The sequence below is a fragment of the Pezoporus occidentalis genome, unplaced genomic scaffold (genome assembly GCF_034315485.1).
Source record: "Pezoporus occidentalis ecotype Australia unplaced genomic scaffold, CSIRO_AGI_Poc_V1 ctg169, whole genome shotgun sequence".
Taxonomy (NCBI): domain Eukaryota; kingdom Metazoa; phylum Chordata; class Aves; order Psittaciformes; family Psittacidae; genus Pezoporus; species Pezoporus occidentalis.
In genome coordinates this window covers 72,294-96,614 of record NW_026913521.1, presented here as the reverse complement: position 1 = coordinate 96,614, position 24,321 = coordinate 72,294, and the positions used below count along the sequence as shown (strand labels likewise).

Sequence of the window (24,321 nt, the reverse complement as noted above, 5' to 3'; positions counted from 1 at the left end):
GCTTATCCATAGGTGCACTCTCACTGAGGCCTCGTCGCACACACTACGGTTGGAGTCACCTCTCGCTCGGGGAAGGGACTTTGGAAGTTGAAGGCAGGATTTGCCTTCAAGTTGTGAGGAAGGAGGAAGAACAGCTAAAAAAGCACCAAAAGAGAAGCTGAAAGCAAGTAAACGCACGTTGTCTCATTAGCAACCGAGTTCTCCTCCTCTGCACATGGGAAGTGGGGGGGAGTTTATTAACTACAGCGAAGCAAGGGGAATGATGAAAGGCTTTGGTGAAAACCAGGCTGGGAGAGAGGTGGCCCTAGGGATCCTCCTGGGGAAAGAGAGGCCAGGAAAGGGCAAGGGTGGTCTGGGTTGCTGGAACTGGGGGGGGGACATAAGGTTTTCCTCCAGGGTAGGTGCAGAACAGACCCCAGGAAGGAGCAAGGTGCTGAATAGGGGAGACATAATGTTCAATGACATGGGAGGCGCAGAGGAGACCCCAGGAAGGGGTAGGGTGGTCTGCCTTGCTGCAACAGAGGGAACACAAGGTTTCTCACATGGAAGGAGCAGAGGAAACCCCAGGAAGGTGTAATGTGCTGGAATGGGGGGAGACACAAGGAATCCCCCCGAAAGGAAGGTGCAGAAAAGACCCCAGGAAGGAGCAAAGCACTTTGGCTTGCTGGAACAGAGGGACACAAGGTTTCCCCATAGGGATGGTGCAGAAGAGACCCCAGGAAGGAGCAAAGTGCTCTGCCTTGCTGCAATAAGGGGGACACAATGAGCCCCCTTACATGGAAGGTACAGAGGAGACCCCAGGAAGGAATAATGTGCTCTGCCTTGCCAGAATGGAGGGAACACAAGGAATCCCCATAGGAATGGTGCAGAAGAGACCCCAGGAAGGAGCAAAGTGCTCTGCCTTGCTGCAATAAGGGGGACACAATGAGCCCCCTTACATGGAAGGTACAGAGGAGACCCCAGGAAGGAATAATGTGCTCTGCCTTGCCAGAATGGAGGGAACACAAGGAATCCCCATAGGAATGGTGCAGAAGAGACCCCAGGAAGGAGCAAAGTGCTCTGCCTTACTGGAATAAGGGGGACACAATGAACCCCCCTACACAGAAGGTACAGAGGAGACCCCGGGAAGGAGTAATGTGTTCTGCCTTGCTACAATGGGGGGGGGGACGGGACACACAAAGAATCCCTATAGGGATGGTGCAGAAGAGACCCCAGGAAGGAGCAAAGTGCTTTGGCTTGCTGGAATAGGGGGGGGACACACGGTTCTCCCACATGGATGGTGCAGAGGAGACACCAGGAAGGAGCACGGTGCTCTGGGTTGCTACAATAGGGGGGACACAAGGAATCTCCCCCAAAAGAAGGTACAGAGGAGCTCTCAGGAAGGAGTTATATGCTCTGCCTTGCTGGAATGGGGGGGGAACACAAGGAAGGTGCAGAAAAGACCTCAGGAAGGAGCAGAGTGCTCGGGGCGGGGGGACACACAAAAGGAATCCCCACATGGAAGGTATAAAGGAGACCCCAGGAAAGAACAAGGCGCTCTGCCTTGCTGGAATAGGGGAGGGACACACTGAAGGTGCAGAGGAGACCCCATAAAGGAGCAGGGTGCTCTGGCCTGGGGGAAGGAGAGGGTAAGGCAAGCGGGTTGACACCTCCCCTCACGCCGCTGCCCCACTCTCCTTGGGCCCGGTCTCCCCTCCCTTCACGCCGACAGGCCGGACGGCCTGTCGGCGTGAAGGGAGGGGAGACCGGGCCCCACACACAGACACCATCGCCGCCCCGTTACCTGTGAGGCGGATCTTGATGCTGGAACCGTTCCGGCGGGTCCCGGGATTCGACATCGCGCTGGGAAGAGGAAGAGGAAGAAGAACGAGGAGGAGGAAGAGGAGAAGGAAGCGGTCTCAACCGGTAGCCCCTCGGCCCCCCGCCATGCGGGCCCGGCCGCTCCCCTCAGACACCGCCGCCACCGCCGCCGCCGCCGCCACCGCCCGGCCCGGGGAGCGCGCTGGGCACGCCCCCGCCCCACGCACGGCGGACGGCGGTGACGTCAACGCGCGGCACGGAGAAGACGAAGGGAGGCGCCATGTTGGGAAGGGCATGGGGGCCGCCATCTTGGGAAGGTCGGGGGGGGGGTAGGAGCTGTGTGAGAGGGGATGGCGCCCTCTGGTGGGGGGGAGGTGGAAGGGGAGGTTGGATGGAGGGGTGGTGCATGGGGTGATGGGGGTGTATTGGGGTGACATAGCTATGGCATGGAGGGTATATGGGGGTGACATGGAAGGTGGCATTGGGGTGACACAGTTATGGCATGGAGGGTATGGGGGTGACATGGAAGGTGGCATTGGGGTGACACAGTTATAGCATGGAGGGTATGGGGGTGACATGGAAGGTGGCATTGGGGTGACACAGTTATGGCATGGAGGGTATATGGGGGTGACATGGAAGGTGGCATTGGGGTGACAGTCATGGCATGGAGGGTATATGGGGGTGACATGGAAGGTGGCATTGGGGTGACACAGTTATGGCATGGAGGGTATATGGAGGTGACATGGAAGGTGGCATTGGGGTGACAGTTATGGCATGGAGGGTATGGGGGTGACATGGAAGGTGGCATTGGGGTGACACAGTTATAGCATGGAGGGTATATGGGGGTGACATGGAAGGTGGCATTAGGATGACACAGTTATGGCATGGAGGGTATATGGAGGTGACATGGAAGGTGGCATTGGGGTGACAGTTATGGCATGGAGGGTATATGGGGGTGACATGGAAGGTGACACTGGGGTGACACAGTTATGGCATGGAGGGTATATGGGGTGACATGGAAGGTGGCATTGGGGTGACACAGTTATGGCATGGAGGGTATATGGAGGTGACATGGAAGGTGGCATTGGGGTGACAGTTATGGCATGGAGGGTATGGGGGTGACATGGAAGGTGGCATTGGGGTGACACAGTTATGGCATGGAGGGTATATGGAGGTGACATGGAAGGTGGCATTGGGGTGACAGTTATGGCATGGAGGGTATGGGGGTGACATGGAAGGTGGCATTGGGGTGACACAGTTATGGCATGGAGGGTATATGGGGGTGACATGGAAGGTGGCATTGGGGTGACACAGTTATGGCATGGAGGGTATATGGGGGTGACATGGAAGGTGGCATTGGGGTGACACAGTTATGGCATGGAGGGTATATGGGGGTGACATGGAAGGTGGCATTGGGGTGACACAGTTATGGCATGGAGGGTATATGAAGGTGACATGGCTGTGGGATGGAGGGTGGCATGGAGCATAGGCAGGGGTGCAAGGAAGGCGGCATAGGGGTTCCTGGGGGTGACATGGAAAGGGGCATCGGAGTGACATAGTTATGGCATCGAGGGTATATGGGGGTGCATTGGGGTGACATGGATGTGGGACAGAGGGTGGCATAGAGCATATGTAGAGGTGCAAGGAAGGTGACATAGGGGTTCCTGGGGGTGACATAGTTATGGCATGGAGGGTATATGGGGGTGCATTGGGGTGACAGGGAAGGTGGTATTGGGGTGACATGGCTGTGGGATGGAGGATGACAAGGAGCATGTAAGGGTGCATGGAAAGTGGCATAGGGGTGCCTGGAGGTGACCTGCTAAGTGGCATTCAGGGAGGCATGGAGGGTGAATAGGGGTGCCTGGGGGTGACATGCAAGGCAGGAAATGCACCATTAGGCATAGAAGTGCTTTCAAAGAGACCCTGCCTCACCTGCACGAATTAACTGGGACCCGATTTGGGGCACACAGGCCACCATGGGCACCAGCAGCACCTTTCCCAGCTCTCCAGCGCTGGGGGGACCGAGGAGCCTCCTCTGGGGCCAGGACATGGGATGCTTTCATTAGGAAAGCTCCTTTCCTTGTGCATCTCCAGAGGGAGGTTTTGCTGCTCTGGGGAAGCAGCATCTCCCCTCGCTGGTCCCCATGGATACCCCAGACCAGCTGCAATCCCCAACCACCTCCTCCCCTCCCTTGCCCTGCAGCACAGGACATCAGCCACGCACCACAGCTCTTATGAAAAGGGGATGTTTTTGTCTCCAGTGCATTCAGGGCTACAGGGATGCTATTTTATTGCAGCTTGAGGACATGATGGTGGGAGCAGCTTTGGCCCCAAGGCTCCACACAACACCCTCTATTACAGGCTTATGCCAGCACACGCAAGAAAGCAGGACAAGCATCAAATGCCTCTGCACTTCCCCTTTTCTAGCTTGCTTTTAGTCAGCAGAGCATCATCAAACAGCAACTCAGGGTCAGCACTATCCCTTGGAAAAGCCCTATGGGATGCTCCACGCTGGACCACGGTCCAAAGGCAGGGCAGGCACACCGAGCTCAGCTCCGGTCCACATCTCCATTTACGCTGAGGAAGCACCTGCCTCAGATTCCTTTTACTTGGTGAAATCTGACCATTTCCAGATGCTGCATCAGCCAAGGGAAGATGCTCAGAGTCCTCCATGTTAACCCAGGGGCACACACAAAGCGTTTCCACAGGCACTGGGTTCAGGTGCATGTTCAGGCATTGCTTTATCGCAGCTTTAAGTGCATCATTTTGGATCCAAGAAGGGGAAAAAGAAGCAGGAAGCACTTTGTGATTCATCAGTTCCAGTGTTTAAGATTAACTAAGTGATACCCAGCTCTGGCGCACACAGGCAGGGCTGTGCATGCCTTGCAGGGCATAGAACACAACCAGGCTTTAACCACCTCCCTTTTCCCTAGGTGGTCTGGAGGAGACACAGGGCACCAGAGCTTGCTGCAAGCTGGCCCCAAGAGCCACACCACCTCCATCCTCACCTCCTGCTCAGCCTGCAGCTAGAGACCAAAGGGAGGTCTCCTCTCAGCAAGGACCAGTGACCTGCAAGGGAAACCTGCAATACGAGTCCTCAACATTAAAGGACAGCTCCAGGCAGAGCCAGATCATTGGCCTCCAGGCTAGTGGATAGCATCTGGGAAGGTGAAGCGGGAGGAGAACTGCTCCTGCTGCAAGAGCTGCCTCTGATGCAGGCTTCCTGCCCAAGCACTTACACAGCATCCAACCCCCAATACTTCACAGAGGCTGGAGTAGCACACAGGGATGACCATAACCCACCTGCTCCTGCCTGATTTCCTTCTCTGCTATAAGCATCCCCTCTCCCATGGAGATGATTTCACCTGCAGAAGGGTGAGCACCTCTTGAACAGCTTTTCAAAGCAGCTTCGGCCATGCCAAGTCAAGCCTAGAAGATCCCAGCTGGATGTGCTGCTATCCCTCTGCTCTCCGAGCAGCTTAATGCAGAAAGCTTTTGGCTGCACCCACCCCCAGAAACCATGCCCAGGAGCTCCAATAGGTTAAGACACTACGGAAAGAGTCTATACAGCTTGCAACAGCAACTTGAGAACAAAACCAAAACCAACTCAATGGCAAGAAGTACAAAGCCAGAAGTGCAATTTATTGATGAGTCTCACAGTAGAAAGACTCAGCATTTTTGCTCCTCTCAAGTTCAATGCCCAACACCTCCACCCACCAGCTCAGAGCCATGTAGTGCTTCATCTTCAGAAGGTGAAGCTCTGCTTCTCTGCTGAGGGATCATACAGTCCACCTTGGACTATGAGAGTCCAGACTCAACGCAGGTCTGAATCTACCTAGGAGGAAGTCAATTGCCATCAGTTAAAGGTTCTGCATCTTAAACCTAAGCTTTTTACACCAGAGCTTGCCTGAACCTTCCTATAGCAGTTTCCTTGCTTTAAGAAATACCCTGCTGCTCTAACAAGCTGTTGAGATCAGCTTGACTCTAGCAGGACCCCTGGAGACCAGACCCAGTCCTGTTTGTTACAGCACACTGGAGCTGCAGTGTCCCTGCATCTCACACAGAGAGCAGCCAAGTCTACAGGCTCAGACATTAAAGGCAGCAGGAAAGAGTGGCTGGAGTGGCAGAACTCACTCTAATTAAATAGCCTGCTTGGAACAGCAAGAGGCCAGGACTGCTTTGGAGATGTTGCCCTGGCATCCAGCCCCTCAGGCAGGTGCTGTGTGTAGGCGAACTTCCTCCATACCCTCACACAGGGACATCCCATAAACCCTGTTCTGGGCAGGGGACCAGAACAGACACTGGATGATCTTAAGGTCCTGTCCAACCTTAACTATTCTATGACTGTACTTGCTCCCTGCTGCTGCAGTTCATACCCAGACTAAGCCTTAGCTCCATGATCCGCCAGAGTACTAAGCCTCTTCCCTCACGTTTCCCCATCTGCAAGACGAAGGTTAGGAGCACACACAGCATCTGTGGCAGTCATGGGACTCCTGCAACTGCTCCATGGTGTCCTATTCCCTTTTTCCATAAGTCTGTCTGCATGAGAAGGGTCAAGTAATCCAAATGCAACCTGAGCATGGTTATCAGCCGAGTAGGAGGCTTCCATTCATAGTGACAAGCCAGCTCAGCTCTGAAGGAGGAAACTTCTCCACATTTGGTATTCACATCAGCAACTGCAATAGCTCCAGCTGATGCCAGTTTGAATTCCAGCAGCAAGATACTATCAAGGCACCCCTATCTGCTGTGCAACTCCTCAGCTGACAACTCAGAGCTTTTAGAGACCTTTAAAAGCAACTGGCACAAGCTGCAAGGACTACTCCAGTCATGTAGAGGTCCCTTCCAAGAACTTATCCTTAAAGCCTGTGCTTCATTTCAGTGTACAACAGCTTCCTATTTCCAGGTGAGAGACAGCAAGAGCTCACATACCTCCCCAGAGAAGTATTTCTCTATGATGTTCAGGGCAACTTGGCAGACAATTTTGTTGTCATGGATCTGCAAGGCTTCCAACTTCTCCAGACCATCAAGCTTCTCCACCAGCAGACACAACCTCTCTGTCTCTCCCAGCTTCTCAGCTGCCTGCAACATCAGATAAGACAAGCAGGGAAATACACCCTTACCTCAGTAACAGGTTTGAGATGGTCTTTACTGTAAGAGAAGTCAAAGGGAAACAGTCCCTGCCTGATCCCAGGGATGTGACTACTGCATCTACAGAACACCAGTCCCTGCTGGGATTACTGATGGTTAGCCAGACCCTACCCAGTCCCTCAATCCACACATGGAGAAGCAGCAGATGTGACCTGCCACCCACTACTTCATTTGCAGAAGTCACTGCCCTGAGTTAAATGTGCTACAAGAAACAGGCTTTCAATTACATAGACATCAGCTGGCAGGGAGCAGAGCTGAAATACCCCCAGGACCACTTGACTCCTCTGCAGTTGCATTTCTGCAGGGCCTTCACTTCCATCCAGCTCGGGGATTAACACAAAATCCCTCTGCCTTTCCAGAAGGAAAAACTAAAGTCATAGAGGTGAAGAGGAGCACTTTGGGAACTGCATCTTCTCAAGGTCTTTAGACAACCCAAGAGTGTCCAAGAACATATTGGACAACTTGAAGCCTACCTCTTACTCATGCAAGAGCAGCAGCTGCTGTTTAACCACACAACATGAGCATTCAGCTCACACCTTGCTGCTCTTTTGGAGAGGGAATGCAAGAGATGGGAATCTTACCAGGAAGAGATTTGAAATGGTATCCAGGATAACCAGGATGGTTTTGCTGTCCTTAGCCAAAAGCAGGTTGAGCAGAGGTTTGAGGACCCCAGACTGGACGAGCTCCACTATCTGCTCCACAGTTCCTCCTGTTGTGAAGTTGGCTACTGCCCATACAGCTTCCTTCTGAGCATTGAAGTTCCCCTGGAAGAGCAGCACAGCGAGGACACCCCTGAGCTTCAGCATTGCCCTAAGATCAGTGCAAGGTGAGGGAAACCATTTCCCTTCCATTCAGCTTGGACTGATCCACCTTCCCCAGCTCCTTGAGCAGTGGGTGAACACTTGGCAGAGCTGCCAAAGAGCAGCTCTGATCTATGCTTTCATGCATGTGGACAAGTCCAAGCTCTTCCCAGGATCTCCACAGCTTTGAAAGACGTGCTTGGGTATATGAACAAGTGCTTCACAAGTGAGGCATCACAAACCCCAGCTACATACAACACTGCACCCATCCCTTACCTTATCAAGCAGCTCCACCAGAGGAGGCAACAACCCACAGGTCAGGAGTTGCTGGATCTGCCAGCAAGGCCCTGCTGCGATGTTACTGAGCATCCAGGCTGCTTCCTTCTGTATGGTTGGCTTTGCATGTTGCAGGAGATGGGGCAGGACAGCCAAGACACCAGCATCGATAGCTGCCTGGGTCTGCTCGTTAGTCCCTGTGACCACATTCCCAACAGTGCGGAGAGCTGGAGTCTAGACAGAGATTAAGGGAGATAAGGAGAATCCTTACCTCAAGGGATACATGCCAGAAAGTCCAGAGAGATTCCTCACTAACTGCTTGATCCTTCAAATAAGGAGAGCATTGTCCTCCTGGTTTTGCTGTAAGCAGCCTTACAGTTTCTATCCAGAAAGCTGGAACAGGGCAGTGGCTTGACAAACAAGCCATTAATGCAGTGTGATGACAGCAGACCACACTTGCCACATATAAGCAAGAGACATTCCTTCCCTCTCCTTACATGTTCCTACATTAAGGGACCAGAGGCTGGAGATTGCTGATTGTTTCCTACCAAAATGATCAGCTCTGGGCTGGCCATGAGTTCCACCAGCCGTGGGAGAATCCCTGTATCCACCACAACTTGGATGCGGTCGTTGGAGCCATCGGTCAGAAAGGAAGTGGCCCAGCAGGAGTCGGAGATGACTTCATTGTCCTCATGGTCCAGGAGGCAGATGAGGGCTGGCAGCATCTTCTGCACTGCATCCAGAGGGGGATAGGGGTTCTTGTGCCTACAGAAGTTTGAGAGTGTCCACGTGATATTCCTCAGGAACCAAACCTGAAACACAGAGGTGCAAGATCCTGGTTGCAGTAACAAGTGAGGAAGAGGTAGCACCATGCTGCTGGTCCCTGCACCTAAGAGGAGTTACCCAGGAGCCAGAAGCAGCCTCCTTAAAGGCTGAGGCTCATTTGAAGAGGGAGAATAAAACAGGTAAGTGACTAAGACACTGGATTCACCTTCTTCTTCCCCAGTATTAAGTTCCAGTAACTTCAGCTCTGGCTCTGCGACAAGCTACTACAACAAAGGTGCCAAACAACTTATCTGCTGGGTCCTTGGACAAATTACAGGACATTCTTCAGACACAATCAGGAATTTACTGTTTAATATTAGCACCAATAAGTATTATCAGCTCATTGTTCTAGAGAGGGACATCTCAAGGATTTGATGAAGTTCATCCCAGTAAGGATGCTCCAGGAGAGCCATGGGGCTATGTTCAAAGCATTGAAGCTCTAAGGTGTCTATAGCTTGTATATAGCTGAGAGGTGAGGTCATTAACAACAGTTTAGGACAGGGTGTCACCCATCATACAAACAGCTTGTTGTTTATAAGGCATCACCACAATTCACCCATTCCCCAAGTGATTAAGAGCTGTTAGGTCAAGAAAATGCAGGTTATTTACTGGAGTTGCAGGAGACACCAGAGCCAGCAAGGGAGGAAGCGCGTTGCAGTTGATAAGAGCATCTCTGTACAGAGGACCATCACCTGTGCAGATGAAAAAGTGTTGTTTACTGTATCTGCCCATGTCAAAAGCCAGTTAACAAACAGCAATGCAGGCACGGGCCAGGGCTGGGTGACCAGGCTCACTCACCAGCCACACACCATCAAGCCCTTTCAGGTAGACTGGAGTGCCCTCATGGCTGGTTTGTGGCAGGTTAACCATCCTGTTCTCCCTACTGACAACAGGAGTGGCTTAGACCAGCCCAGCAGAATGGAGTATTGCACTTGCCCTTGGCCAAAATCTTCTTGCAGACTAACAGAGGGTCTCAAAGGCTACCAGGGACTGCAAGGTTTAATAGGGGCAGCAGCTTGCAGACAAAGCTGCAAGGAGACAAGGCTACCTTGAAGAGCACCAATACTTTCAGGTCCCCAGCACAGCCTGTGCAGTGACTCTCTGCATGCCCATAACCCAGGCCTGGAGACCTCTCCTTACCTGCAATGTTGCCCAGAGCCCACACAGACTGCTCACTGATGTGCATGTGTGGGGAGGACAGCAGGGAGATGAAGGCTGGGAGGGCACCTCCCTCCACCACTGCCTTGGTGTGTTCCGAGGTGCCAGCAGCGATGTTAGTCAGTGCCCAGGCAGCTTCAAACTGCAGAGGAGCATTGTCAGCATAGGTGAGGAATTCAACCAGCCTGGGGATGATCCCCAGCTCGATGATCTCACTGATAGGGGGGTCCTTCCTCCTGGACAGCAGTCTCCTGCAGGAAAAGGACACAGCACTGAGAATCCCTGTGTGGTTCCAGGATAGATCAATACCCTGTGGCCAGGACCAAAGTTGTGGCTTGCAAGGGAAGCATCACCTGTAAGAGATGCTAGTTCAGCATCCCATGTCAGCAAACCCTCCAGCAGAGGAGTTGCCATAGAGAAGCTTCTGCAGAAGACACATCTAAGACAACGCTGAAGCAACAGCAGGGTTATTAGAGGAAAGGATACGTGAAGCGTTGCACTCAGAGCGCAATACTTCAAATGTACTTTTGGAACCATGACAACATTATTCCATGCTTCCTGCTATGCAGGAGTTTAAGACAGGGAAAAAGCAGCACCTGTTATTTGTTCTCTTAGAGCCTGCCTTTGCTGCTCCCTGGCTCAGGAGCCCTGCACAGGCCAGAGCTCGCATTTAAAATGAGGCTTCCCAAGTGACCTAGCTGTCACTTGCCCCTTTCAGGCTGGACAAGGCAGACTCTTCCCCTGTTAACAGCTTGGAAGCAAAGCTTTTTTATTTGCTCACCGTGAGCAGAACATCCCCACAGCCATTGGGAATAGCACTGGTCCCCTGGGAATAGCACATGGGCTGATTGCTGATGTGGCAGCTCAAGCCAGCACCAGCAGTGATGCAGCCTCTCCTGAACCCTCCACAGACATCCCTGCTGCAAGCTGGGTGATAGTGGCACCCTGTGATCCTTCCTACCCTCCTGGGTAGGGACAGCCCTGCTCAGCATGGACCCTTCCAGAGCCAGGCTCCCCGGTCTTTGACCTGCCCACGCATTTGGCACTTGATTTCTTGTGGGATCCAATGTGATCCTGCACAGGCACAGGACCCACAGCCAGTCCCTTGCTTGGGCCCAACCACACAGGTCCACAGCGCTGCCCAGGAATGTGATGGAGCCAGGCAAGGTACAAAGCAGGCACCGGGTGAGGTTCCTCAGGGCAGCTGGGCTTAGCAGGCACCTTCCCCTTTGTCATCTCTTCAAGCAGGAAGAAACACCTTCTGCCAGTAGAACCCGCTGCAGCCCCACCAGCCGCCTCCCTCCCAGCACAGGGCAGCCCAGCAGCATACCTGGTGGCCTGCGTGGCCTGCAGCTGCAGCTCACTGTCACTCCCATTCACACCTTGAAGGATTTCCTCCAAGGAGAGGAGAATGATCTGTGGCACAGGGATGATTCAGAGTCAGAAAGCAAGCCAGGGCTCCCCCCACTTTAATCTCCAGAGGCAATCAGCTGTCTAGACCCAGGTCAGTCACCACTTCATATCTAAGCAATGTCTACTCTTTATGCAATGCAGTTTCGAGATGAGGCAGAGGAAGAGAATCCACAAAAGCCTTCAAGGCAACTAATGCTTATAATCAAGCACAGGGGAAGAGTCACTGACACACCATAACGGGTCTATGGGCTCAGTAATTACCCCTCACTGCACAGGGAGCCAGACAGGAGCTCCACCAGCTCCCAGCAGCACCAGCCTGTTCTACCTGCCATCAAGGGAAGCCACACAGGACATCATCTCCATGCAAAATAACATGGTCAGGCAGGGTAAAACACTCCCAAGCACAGCACGGAGATCAGGAATGGCACTGGCTATTTAACCCAGATCATCTGGTCTAACTCGCACAAGCTGCAGCAGTGATCCTGCCTGGGTGCAGAGCACCCAGTACTCACCTCATGTCTTTCATCTTCTCTTGTAGAGAGATTCCTCTCCATCTCAATTTCATTTTGTTCAATGTTCCTGCGCTTCAAGATCTGCTCATCCTTCTTGGCCTTCCGCAGCTCAACTATCACCTCCACTCTCTGCCTCCGCAGGGCCTGGAGGGAAGGAGATGGACATCAGCCCACTGGTATCTGCATCACCCAAGGAGTTTATCTCTGCTCAGCTCTGTAACCCCCTTCCTCAAGCTTCCTACACAAGAAGTGCAGAGAACCACCATCTGCTCTTGGGCAGCTCCCTGCTATGGCCTGGGGGGGTTATAGAGGAGATGGGACAGAGTAAAACCTCTCCCTTAGTGCTTCCCAAGGACACGAGCTGCTGGATGAACCAGTGGGTGCATTTGAAAGTAGATCTGTTGAACCTTAAAGGCAAACCCTCATCTCCTCTAATGGCTTAAAGCAAGCTGACAGATCCTGTGGTCTGACATCCCATACTCGGTAACAGGGATAACTGCTGCAGAGAGCTCAGCAGGCTGGAGCTGAACCAGCTCCAGTCACCCACCCAAAGCTCATGTTCCCCACACTCCTTGCAGCCCAGCCAGCTCCACAACACATCCCAAAGCTGGCCGAGCATCCCCAATACAGAGCCACCACACACGGGTAGGTTTGGGGACAACTGCCCCTCAGAAGCCTTTCCATCACCTCCTGGCTATAGGCAAATCCCCAGTGGGCTCTGCTGTTGTCTGAAGGGGGTGCTGGAGGTGGGTACTTACAGTGGGGTCCTTGCCTTTGTTCTTGAACTTCCTCAGCCTCTCATTGTGCTTGATCAAAAGCGACATCTTGGCAGGTTGGAGCAGCCAGCCAAAAGCCTTCTTGTGCTGCTGGGGTTCAGGACAGAGCAGGGTCAGGCCACAACTGCACAGCAGCCTCCACCTCAATCCACAGCGGGGTCTGGGACCCCTATCTCCCACCAACAGCCTGCACCACACATCCCCTCCCACCAGCAATGGAGAGGCTGGGGGTTCCCTGCACTAAGCTGAGCTCAGAAGGATCCTCACATACTGCAGCCGAGCTGAACTAAATGCAAGCACTTAATACCAGGCTATAAGAATTACAGCTGCTGCTGTAGTCCATGGGGAAACCTCCTCTCCCCACTGCTTTCCATGGTTATAGTAACACCACCTCCCTCCTGTCCTGCCCCAGGGCTATCAGACACACAGCTCAAGCCTGGCGAAGGCCTTTTGCCTCCAAGGACATCTTAAGGTCTGATTTAAGGACAAGCAGCCATATCCAAGCCTACTCTCTCACCCCAGAACCACCACTAGGAAAGACCCGAGGTCGCATGCAGTGACCAAGTTCAAGCAAACAGAGTTCTCCTGGAAACCCAGCTTCTGGTAAGGTGAAAAACATTAAATAGGAGCAAGTAAAGATTAATTCCTAAGCCTCTCCCAGCAAGAATCACAGAGCTACTCACAAATAAAGCCCAGAGCAGGCACTCAGACAGCTTTCATCAGCAAAAGCAAGCCTTCCACCCTTCAGAAGAGAAAGGGTTTGCAGAGCAGCCACCACCAAGGCCTCCCTAAAGCCAGGCTGTGCATAAACACACTCAAGGACTGATCACACACAGCTGCTGCCTCTTCACCTTCCCTCCAGGCTTCCAGCCAACACCTCTGGCTCAGAGCAGCCTCCAAGTGCTCCCCTTAGCCCATCTTGTTAAGGTTTTGGTGGGGTTTTTTGTCCTCTTTCCTGTACCAGCAGCAAGGCTGGATCCCAGCAGCATCAGCTCTTTACCCCAACACCCCCAGGCACCAAGCTGCAGCCATCCCCCAGCTCACAGAGGGGATGAGCACCTCTTGGCTCAAGCTGATGACACCCCACAGCATTAAGTCCTCAAGTTCTGCTTCACCCTCCATTCCTCTATTTCCCCTCCAACAAAGGACAGCAACATCCTAAACAGCCTCTTCTTTTTGGGGAGTTTCCTCCACCCCTAACTCAGCAGAGGTGCACCATGCTGACACCAGCCAAACAGCCAGGAAATCCCACCAGCAGCCCAACACCCATTATAGGGTAGAAAGGAACAGACAACCCCAAAGAGGAGCATAAACCACTCACCCCAACACCCTCATACCCCATCATACCCTCAGCTGCCTCTTTTATTGCCCCTAAGGAGCCACACACCCTCCCTTCCCAGAACACTCATGTTATCTCCAGCTGCTCCCTTGCCATGCCCAACTGGATGCACCTGGAGGAGAATGGATGGTGCTGGAACACGCTGCTCACCTTCCCATACCTCTGTGGCCAGACCCTTTGTGGAAATGCACCCATTCAATGTCCTGTGATGCTGGGGACAGAGACCCTCAATGGCAGGGGGTAGGAAATAGGTGATCTCTAAGGTCCCTTCCAACCCAAACCATTCCATGATTCTATGATTCAACAGCAATCACACACCAATCCTGGGGCTGCTTGCAGAGCCTGTCCTCCTGCCCAAGCCACTGCTCCATCCCATAGGGACAACAGCATCCCTGCCCTCGAAACAACCCCTCACAGTGGGGCTTGGCTACAGCACTGTGGGTAGTTCTGGGGACTCAGAAGTGCTGAAGGCAGCTGGGTTGTGCAAACCCTTCCAAGCCATCCCCCTTGTTAGCAAAACCCTGTAAACCCCACTCCATGTGTGCAGAGCATGGAAATACCTATGGAAATCCACTGTGCAATAGCAGGGCTGCTCTAAGTCCTGGATTCCAATCCCAGGCTCCTACCAGTTCTCCCTTTAAGGCAAATGGAATGAGTCGTGAGAAGCTTCATGCAGAAGCTGATGGTGGGAGGTTTAAGAGAAGACCTTTGGCTGAATCTGTTCTTTGTGGGCATTACAAAGTCAGTTGTGCTACTCCCAGATGCTGCATCTTCAAGCTTCAAGCGCCCCTGGTTGCACGATCTTCTTTCTTGGCTGCTTTAAGGCAGGAAAATTACATTTCAATTGCTTTTTAATTCATCTTAATCTGGTGCAAAAGTTACTGTGCACCCTCTTCATTTGGTTCTCCTAATTCCTGATCACCCAACGCTAAGTGAAAGCAGGCCTGGCTCAAGCTGAAATAAGTGAACCCTTGCAACCTTTCATAGTGATTTAACTACACTGGCTTAAAATCACACCCTAAGACAAGTGGGGCAGCCCCTGGCATTTCCTTCCCTCCTTGCCCAAGGAGCTGCAGGGTACGAATGTGCAACAGGGCTGTGAGATATTTATTGTTATCCTGGGCTGCTCTTTCTCTCTCTGCCCTTTGCATTCCCTCCCTACCTGCCAAGCACAATCTCCATCGTGTTCACTCCTCTGTCACTGCCAGGGAGAGCTAAAGAGGCGTCGGTTGATTAGCAACCCCCATCCTTGGCCTTTGCTTCAGTCCCTGATGGCATGAGAGGTGGCACCACGAGTGCTCAGCCCCACTAGCAGGCAGAGGATGAGTTGTGCTCATTTCGACCCATGCTCAGGACACGAGCAGATCGATATGTGCCGAACGGGAAAGAGAAGAACCTGGAGGGGAAAAAGAACCCTGTTTCAGTTCCAGCATAATAAAAGGGTATCACAGCTAATGGAGAGGAAAGGAGATAACCCCCTAAATCTACATGACAGTGTCCCCTGAGCTCAGCCTTGTGTGCTGAAGCTGAAAATCCACATGGTGACAGGTATGAAAAGCCATGGTTCCAGCCCAGAGGTTTTCTCTGTGGCTGCTCTCTCCCACCCTGGCACCCTTTGTCCCAACATGCTCCCACCGGGACACTGCAGCTTTGGTGCATGGTGGCAGATTTGAAAGCACCACTTCTAAGCCCTGAGACAAAAGCATTGATTTTTCCTCCTCTGTTTTTTTTTTTCATGTCTCTTTAATAGGTTTACCCTTGCTGCATAATGGTCAGGGGAGATGTCAGTGTGTGGCATCACTGTGATGGGGTTAGATGAGGCAGGGGCAGCCCAGGCTCCACCAGTAGGTGGTTGCAGCAATCCCTGTGTGAAAGGAGAACCTCAGCTGGCAGAGGTAGGGATTCCTGCCAGCAGCCCCCTGCCTGTCTGCTCTCAGTGTATTTGCTCCATCAGCTCTAATGCAGTCCATTAAATTAACATCAACACATTAATTTCACTTATTAGTTACACTTCCACCAAGGAAATAACCATGTGGGCTCCTGAACTAGCTGCTGAGCTAATGAGGGGCAATTCCCAAGTGTGTCAGGGATGGAGCCTGGAAATTCCTCCTTTTCCAGTTGGGATGCAGTGGTTCCTGGTGGGGAGGCAGACATCAGGCAGCTGGTGACCTCCCCACTGCCAGCCATTAGACTCATTTCAGTGCTATTGTTCATGCAGCAGGCACGGGTGTGAGCTGAGATCAGAGCTGCATTGTACCAGGCACTGAACAAGCACATAATAAGTGACAGCCCCCGTCTGTCACAGTCTATCTAATCAGGACATGCAGAAGGTGGGAGAAGGGATTTATTGGTAGCCCTGTCTTAGTGCTGAGCCAGAGGCAAAGCTCAGCATCGCAGCTGGATTTTCTGAGGCTCAAGGTGCAGCTTGTTGTTTCTCCTAATTTAGTGTTGCAGCCTCAAAAACAGTGCTCCTGCTTTTCTCTCCCTCCTCTGCTTTGCTTTTCTCTTGCTCCCCTGCTTTTCTTCCCCAGTTCCTCTGTAGCCAGGGAGCCATGGGGCTGCATCAGTCCAGACAGCTCATTTGAAGGGAAAGCAACCCACGGAAATAAAGAAAGAAGTATGGTTTTCCATCAGTCCTGTTGAAACAGCCATGGGATTGCTATTGCTGGTAGACAAGGAGGAGAGGTGCCCCTGAGGGAGGGAAGCAGCATCACATAATGCATTGCCCAGCATCACATTGTGCATTGCCAGCACTTACGGCAGGCTGGGCCAAACTGGTCCTCAGTCCAGTGCCCCATCCCTGTGGTCAGTACAGGAGTGACCCAGGGCTCTATGGTGGGGTAGCACCAAGAGGAGGGAAGCCTGTTTTAAAGGCAGCTTAATTTGCTCCCCAAAACCTGGGAATGTGGCCTGTTGAAGTGGGTTGGATAAATACAAACCCTGCTGTGCTGTGGGACATCTCCAATCCCATAATCCTTGTGCAAGTTTGCCGCTCAAGTTATTTGGTTGAGCAAACAGACTGTTCATGCCTAATACTTCCATGAGGTTACGTGGACCAGAAAGCTCATCCTTCTGTGTGGCGCTTCCCAACACAAAGTGTTCTTCAGTGCCTTTTTCCAGCCAAGAAATGGGATCACTCACTCACAAATGTAGATGCTGAAAAGGAAAAGAAGAAAAAGTCACATTGATATTGTACAGAAGAGATCTCTATTTATTAATAGAGGAAAGAAATTCCATTCTCCTTAATTCCCAGGGAATTCCCTTGCAGGAAGACAGCTTGTAAAGCAGGGAACACCACAAAGTGTAACTCCAAGCGATTATCCCATCAGCTGGACTGGAGTCAGTGGAAGCTCCCATGGAGCCCAGGGAGCCTTGGGAAGGAGAAGAGCATCCGGGCTGGAGCAGGAGTTCTGGGAGCGTTTTCCCACTTGGCAAATGCAGCTGTTGGCGTTCCTCGGGCAGTGTAAGAGGATGCCCCAGAAAGCCAGGGTTTGTAACTCCACACTGAACGTTAAGGAGCTAATTTTAACTTCTAAGCCATGGAGGGATTAGAGGAGCAGTTTTTGGAATTACTTACAAATAACAGCAGACTTAATCACAGCTCTTTATTAAAGCCATTTCCTCTGTCAGCGAAGGGACTCCCATTGATGCAGCTGCAGCAACTCTCACCACCAGGGCCAAAAATCCTACTTTTCATTCTTCTTCCTAATGGAAAAGTATTCTTTTAGTCCCTGAATCTGTAACTCGAAGAACTGGAACACAGGAATCTGAAGTGAATTTGGGGATGAGACATGTCAGAGTGAGGGAGAAACCTTGGAATTACTGAAAAAGCCACACGATTTTGTATAAATCATGTGTGATCTTGCTCCATGGCACCCAGTGGGAGAAAGGTGCTCTCTAAAGGAGTGAAGTAGCTTGTAAAGTATCTAAGGAAGAGAAACTCCATGAAAACACCAGGAAAGCCACAGAAATCATGGGGTCTGGAGCCTCTAGATGCCACTCTGGTGTCAGGGAGTCCATGGAAAGCTTAATCAGCTGCGGAGATGAGCTCTCCCATTCTCCTGCTGCCATTTCCTTGGTGGGGAGGGCATCTGGATACTCACCTCACTCCAGAGCATCTGATTATCACAGCTGAGGACAACATTCCAACAGAAGTGGGCTTCTTTTTGCTTAGAATATGTATTTAGGGGGCTTTGTTTGGAAGCCATGCTTAGGAAATGCTAACAAGACGATTCAACATGCACATTCCACCTGATCTTAGGAGCTGAAGATAGCTTTGTCGTACTGGAAGGGACAGATCCAAGGAAGGTGCTGGGATGGGGCTGGGATTCAAGGCCTTTTTGTGGGTTGAGGCTGGCCCACTCCCATTGCCAAGGCCTGGGAGATGATCCCTGTCCAGGATGAGGTTGTGGCTCCCAATGGTCTCTGGCTAAGCCTAAGGATTTGGTTGGAGAAGCAAGGTAGGATGGACAGGAGGGGACGGGCAGGTGCCATTACCTGTTACTCCCCATTCCCTTCCAGATCTGGGCAGAGACCCGTTTATGGACTGTTAACACCCCTCTGCTGCTGGCAGACACAGCCAAACCCCGGTGGGACACTTGGCTTCACCCTCTGTCCATCTGGTCCACCTAGGGCAGAGACAACACAGCTCTGTGTCGCTCCATGAGCTCAAGTGGCCAAAGTCTGTGCCATGGCTTAGACATTCTCAACCTTGCCAACAGTCTGATACCACATACCAGAGGTTTCAAGGGATCTTTTTCCTCTCTTTTTCCTTTAAAAAACACCCCTTCAGAAGTTCTGGGGCTGTTAGCTTTGCCTCCATCATTCCTTGCATTAAAAGAGTGCTACGATTGAAAAGCAGAGCGCTGAGAAGTTAAGGCACCAGAAAGGCAGACTTGAACTTGCCTTTCATGCACGTACACTTCCCCGTGGAGTTTTTGATCATACAACTGCACAGACTGTCTCCTGCAGGACCTGTGACTCACGGGGCACCCACTGGGATCTGACAGTACTTGACATTGTCCCTGTCAGACCCTCAGAGCCTCACAAGCCCTTGTTTGGTTAAGAGACTGGTTGTGTCTCTGCACAGCCAAACCTCTCTGATACACTGATCCTCCCCAAACAAGCACAGACAACAGCTGAGAACGAGGATGCAGCTTTCAGCACAGAACCACCATTATTCTTGAAATGACTAATAAATGCAAACCCATCTTGCAGGCCTTTAAATAACCCTGCGATCCTGCAGCAGTTTTCTGCTCTGGATACCATTCCTCCCCTAACCATTAAAGATCAGTTTGCTGCTGCTACTGAAATGCAACCCTGAAAGGCAGCATCTGAACCGAGCTCCTTGTCACTACAGCACAAAGGTTGTGCTGCCCTCCTCCACTTACAACCTCCTTCTCTGTGACTAGGAATGCCACTGTGGACGCACTTTGTTTAGCCTGGGATCCCTGGCAGCACACTAAGAGGGAGAGACCAAAGCCTTTCTTCCATGTTGTCTGTATTATATGGGCTGGTTTGCCCCTTATCTGGACACCACTCTCCAATGTGAAACATACTTTTGCTCCCCATCCCTTCAGGTGACAAGGCTGGACTCTGGACTCAGTCTCACTTGAAGGTGATGAAGAAACCTGTGTCAGGGCAAGAAACTGTCAGGCAAACATCCTGCTTACCAGACAACTCCCTCCCCATGACCCGCTGCGTGCAGAGCTTGCTGTGCAGAGCTTGCTGTGCAGTGCTCCCAGGACACATCTCTGCACAATGGCTCCTTCCTTTTCTAAGAGAACCTTCAAAAACCTCCTTAATAATGGTTGCAATGGGATGTGGTTGGATGAACCTGGGACAACCCAGGCTGTCACAGCAGCATTTACAGAGCAGTGATGTGCTGGAGACCAGCGTGGCCAGGCGTGATACAGAACAGGGCTATGGGAACTGCCAAGGAGAGTTCATTAAACTCAGCAACAGGCATCCTACTTATCAGGAAGCAACTTGGCTCAGTCCTACCCATTGCTGATGTGTCCAGGGGCTGAGTGAGCTCGCAGCTATTTAAGGTTTGCCATTTTGACCTGCCTCACTTCATAGAGGGATCTGGTTGCTCCCTTTGCAGCTCGCTCCTCCTATGCAGTCAACACAGCCACTTGAGCACGTTACACACGAGTGAACAGGTCAGAAGCCAGTATTTATCTGATGCCTTTCACATCTATTTGTGTGAGAACTGGTGACAACCTTCACTCACAGATCCAAGGGCTGAAATTATTACCTACAAATGCCCAGAAAACATGACTTGCTCCGGATACATTCCTCAGAAGTTAATCACAATTCCCAATATTCACTCAGACTCAGGCTGGCCAGGGTTTCTGTGGTATTATTCTGCTCCTGACGGGACATGCTGAGTTCTTAGAATCAGCTTTTCAATGTGAATAGTCAGGTACAAATTCAAGAGGTGGGTGTAACGTGAACGCTCTCATTTTCACCTCAAAGCAGCTGTTTTATCTTCATCTGCCTGCTCTATTCCAAGTGTATTCACCTGAAACACCCACAATGGCAATACTGCAGGGTAGCCACATCGCAGACTCCAGCTGAGGCAAATAGAGCAGGGAAATACTTGAAGCTGATAAAGAAGTTGTCTTTCAGGGCAGTTGAGCAACTGAAACAAGCATGACTGTGACACAACCACAGCCTTTTCCTCTCTGTTTGCAGTTAAGACACAGAATTTATCCATCAGAAACACAGGGCTTAGGAATTACTTTCAAATACAACCTTCGTTCCATCACCAACGTGGCTGCTCCTGCCAAGGATTCAGCCTGTGTTTTATCTGCCAAAGATCAGGTCCTCTCCCTGATGAAATCCATCACTCCACCTTGGCAAGAGGGGCAGAGCCAAAGGTGTGCTTCTGAATGAAGGCTTCATTCAATGGTCTTTCTATTTCAGCCTCTTGTCCCTATACTCCAGCAGCTGAGTTCCTAAAACACCCTATAAGGAAAGACAAGGAGAAATCCCCATGAAACAGAGCATTACCCAATTATCTCCTGAGGGATCAAAGCTTTCTCAAGCAGGCTCCCAGTGCTAGAGTCCTCTGAACTTACCCATAAGGAATGTGGTGTCTCTTAAAACATTAAGTGCTGGCTCAGGCCCTCTGAACAGCTAGGAAGAAGCCTGGCCAGCCCTTCCAAACATGCATTTCCAGGATCATGGGTTTAGCCTGGTAAGTACTTGTGTGGGATACTGGGAAGAGGTCTGGATAGGAGACCAGGAAGGATCAGGTGGCAGAACTTGCAAGCAGAGGTAGAAAGAGACAAGGACAGTGCCTGGAGGTGTTCCTAAAGCCCGTCTGGCTTTATACTCAAGTGTGTTTTATAACAGGTAGACTTGAGCTCAAAGGTATTTTAGCCATAAGTTTATTAGATTCCATGTGATTCTGGGGGGAATGAAATTCAGGAATTGTTGGCATGGCCTCACCACTTCCTTGACCTATGGCTTTTGGGACTACATTTATGCCTAAGCTTTTATAAACGTGTATTGTCTCTGGGTACCAAAACAACACAGTCAAGGGCTGCCTTTGGAGAAGCACCAGCCACTCCTATTGACTTCACACTGAAAGGCCAGAATAAAACAGACCTCCTGGAGGTGTTTTGTCTTCCAAAGACTGGACTGACAATGGGTGGACAACTCTGAAGACTGAAGTAGTTGTGCCTCAGTTTCCCCTTGTAGAAGGATGGTGACACATAAAGGATTTGAGGTTCCAGAAAGGTCTGAGACCTGCCCCCAAGAAACCCTGTTTGATGAATGATCTGCATTGATCTTCTCTAGGTGCTTGGTTTTCCATTTCAGTGATGTGCTCCACGTACCATGCTAGTCCATGTATTTCAGGGAGGTGTCAGATAAAGCATAGACCTGAGCCAAGTCTTAAATATACATTGCAACTCCAGACATGTAAAACCAGCAACTCTACGGATTTACCTGTATAGATTGAGAGGGGAAATAACTGCTAAGCTGTTATAGTTCCATATCTCTGCCTGATCTTAGGGGGAATGGACGGAGGAAGGTTCCTCCTTTCCTGCTTTGTGGTTGAAGTTCATCCCAGAGCAGCAGTCTGCAATTGACAGTGTTACACCAGGGCCTTCTGAAGCCCTGAAACCCATTTCCAAAGGTGCAGCCCTGCTGCCTCGGAGTCCTTGCACCCATCATTTTTAGACCATCAAGGTTTGCAGGAGGATGGTGTGAAAATGACACCAGAAGGATGAGGCCAACGCTGTTCCTAACCAGTGCCAAGCTATTCTGACTTCAGCCCAAGCAGCAGCCTCCAGACCCTGCTGGGAAGAAGTCCCCAGCACCCCCCAAGGGCTTCTCCCACTTACCCCAGACTAACTCCAGTGCAGACGGCTGTGACTCACAAGGCTGGCGCGAAGCATTGCTTGGGGCTGTCATCATAGGGCTGTAGAGCTGGAACCAAGAGCAGCCCCTGACCTGGGCAGCGTGTCCACACTGCAAAAGAAACCACAGCAGAGCCCGTGTTCCCTTTAATCTGTGCAACCCACAGTGATGAAATCAGCTCTGCCTCTGCAGGGAGCAACGGGTCGAGCAGGTATTGCAGGTCCCCAGGAGGCATGTCTTTAGGTAGCTGGACACTGACAAAGCCAACTCACCATCAGCAGTCTGAGTGTTGCCTTGACAACAGGAAAGCTAGTTCAGATGTGTGGGTGAGGGAAGGAAGAGGCTGCCTGGCGTGTGGGACATTGGCTGCTCCCAACATGGAACAAGCCTCCCAAAATACAAAGCCCTGGGATATGAGTCATGTCCTTCAACTCCCCTGCTCCCTCCTGTGGGATGTGGTATGGTCTGAGCTTGTGACAAGGGTGAAAACCACACATAGGCACAAGAAGCTGATGTGCCATGGACATTCCTGGATGATCCTGGTGGCTTTTGATGGATGAGGACAGGAGATGATGATCCAGGTCCTCCCTTTCAGGTTCCTCTGAGCCCCTTTTACAGCCATGCCTCCATCGGTGCTATTCTGCACACTGCTGTAGCCTTTCACACTAAGAGGGTTTATGCCCATACTGCATAGGAGGCGTCTGCACAGGGGTTGCCTGAGAAGCCCTGCAGTTGCTCTGACTTAGTGCTCTGGCAACCACAGAAAACAACCAACACCCTCAGTGCTTCCAAAATCCCATTGGAATCCCCATCCAAGAACTGCTCTCACCAGAATTGGGCCTTAGGGCAGTGTTCAGGAACAAAAGGTGGAAGAAAGCCTCCCCCCCCCCCCCCCCCCTTCTCAGCCATAGGCACTTGACAATGGAGAAAACTGGAATGAAAATGAGAATGTTGTTCCTGTTTCTCCCCAGTTAATCTCTTGCTTTCTGGCCTCTCTTAGGAACTACCACCTAGGTTTGGGATGCTGACTTGCCTGTTCCTCTTGCTGCAGGTTCCTATTGAACTGGAAGGTACCATTGGTGTGAACAGGACAGCAGCACAGGAAATTCCAGGCTTCTTCAATCTGCTTTCTCAGCAATGTGGGAAGCACTGATCCCCTTCTTTCCTACTTTCTGCCTAAAAGAGAAGCCAAAATGTCTCATCATTACAAGGAAGTGTGAGGATCCTGCAGCTCCTGGCACTCCCTGAGAAGGAGAAAACTGAGGCCATGAACAAGCCCTGTGGCATCAAGACATTCTGCTGGGTGAAGGATGACAAAGGGGGTTTCCTTGCTGGGGAGATCCAGTCTGGAAAGGATAACGAAGTCATGGTGAGGATGGTAATCAACCAGCTAAGCTCTACTTTATGGGTTCAACAGGACCCCAACAGGTCAACAAGTTGCCCCCAGAGGAAGTGCAATCACATCTAAGACCAGACCTACTCTGCTTTGTGGGTCAGCCAACTTGTGGGACTCCTTTCCTGAGGCCACCAGTGGGGGGTAGCTGGAACAAGTGGGTGTATTCCTGAGAGACTGTCTTCCCATGTGGTCCATGGAGACCCATCTGGGATAACATCACCTACTTCCTGTTCTCCAACACTGCAGGCCATCGTGGTGAAGAATGTCCAGCAGACGAATGGAATGGTGGATGATGAACCCACCCAAGTTCAACCAGATGGATCACAGCCGGATGGCAAACATGACCTTCCTGGATGAGGCCAGTGTCCTGGACAGCCTCTACACCCCCATGAGGATCTATGGTTTGAAAGGGCAGAGGGGAATGGCAAAGCTGCATGGGGTGAAGGCAGGACAGCAACAGCTCCTGACTCAGTGGGCCAGCCTGTGCTGCTCTAAATTGTGTGTG

General features: G+C 51.5%; 2 protein-coding genes and 1 long non-coding RNA gene across 4 annotated transcripts in view; all 3 read right to left on the bottom strand.

Moving 5' to 3' along the window:
- The window catches only part of SMURF1 (SMAD specific E3 ubiquitin protein ligase 1), a 46,156-nt gene extending 44,161 nt beyond the window's left edge, over positions 1 to 1,995 (bottom strand). The window contains exon 1 of the mRNA XM_062613555.1: positions 1,784 to 1,995. Coding sequence (XP_062469539.1) covers positions 1,784 to 1,838 — 55 coding nt within the window. The 5' untranslated portion in view covers positions 1,839 to 1,995. The remainder of the gene's footprint in view (positions 1 to 1,783) is intronic.
- A 3,426-nt stretch (positions 1,996 to 5,421) lies between these two features.
- Positions 5,422 to 12,793, bottom strand: KPNA7 (karyopherin subunit alpha 7). 2 transcript variants are annotated; one of them, XM_062613532.1, is made up of 10 exons: positions 12,691 to 12,793; positions 11,933 to 12,076; positions 11,338 to 11,423; positions 9,990 to 10,258; positions 9,459 to 9,541; positions 8,573 to 8,836; positions 8,025 to 8,258; positions 7,530 to 7,712; positions 6,730 to 6,879; positions 5,422 to 5,635 (listed from the first exon to the last, which is right to left on the bottom strand). In XM_062613532.1, the coding sequence occupies exons 1-10, from the start codon at positions 12,754 to 12,756 to the stop codon at positions 5,615 to 5,617; spliced, it is 1,500 nt and encodes a 499-aa protein (XP_062469516.1). In that variant the 5' UTR covers positions 12,757 to 12,793; the 3' UTR covers positions 5,422 to 5,614. The 2 variants fall into 2 exon arrangements, with proteins under 2 accessions (XP_062469516.1, XP_062469517.1); XM_062613533.1 differs by having other exon boundaries at positions 5,422 to 5,637; positions 6,735 to 6,879.
- Positions 12,794 to 16,016: 3,223 nt separating this feature from the next.
- Positions 16,017 to 22,857, bottom strand: LOC134161023 (uncharacterized). The gene is made up of 3 exons (XR_009963799.1): positions 22,405 to 22,857; positions 20,122 to 21,019; positions 16,017 to 17,203 (listed from the first exon to the last, which is right to left on the bottom strand). It is a non-coding gene; the product is annotated as an uncharacterized LOC134161023 (long non-coding RNA).
- Between the last annotated feature and the right edge of the window lie 1,464 nt (positions 22,858 to 24,321).

Excerpts from the sequence above, each read along its gene's own strand:
- KPNA7 (XM_062613532.1), bottom strand. The coding sequence starts at position 12,756 with ATGTCGCTTTTGATCAAGCACAATGAGAGGCTGAGGAAGTTCAAGAAC. Across the intron at positions 12,077-12,690 it reads ACAAAGGCAAGGACCCCACT|GCCCTGCGGAGGCAGAGAGT; the intron begins GTAAGTACCCAC and ends CCTTCCCTCCAG. Across the intron at positions 9,542-9,989 it reads GGCTCTGGGCAACATTGCAG|GTGATGGTCCTCTGTACAGA; the intron begins GTAAGGAGAGGT and ends TCATCTGCACAG.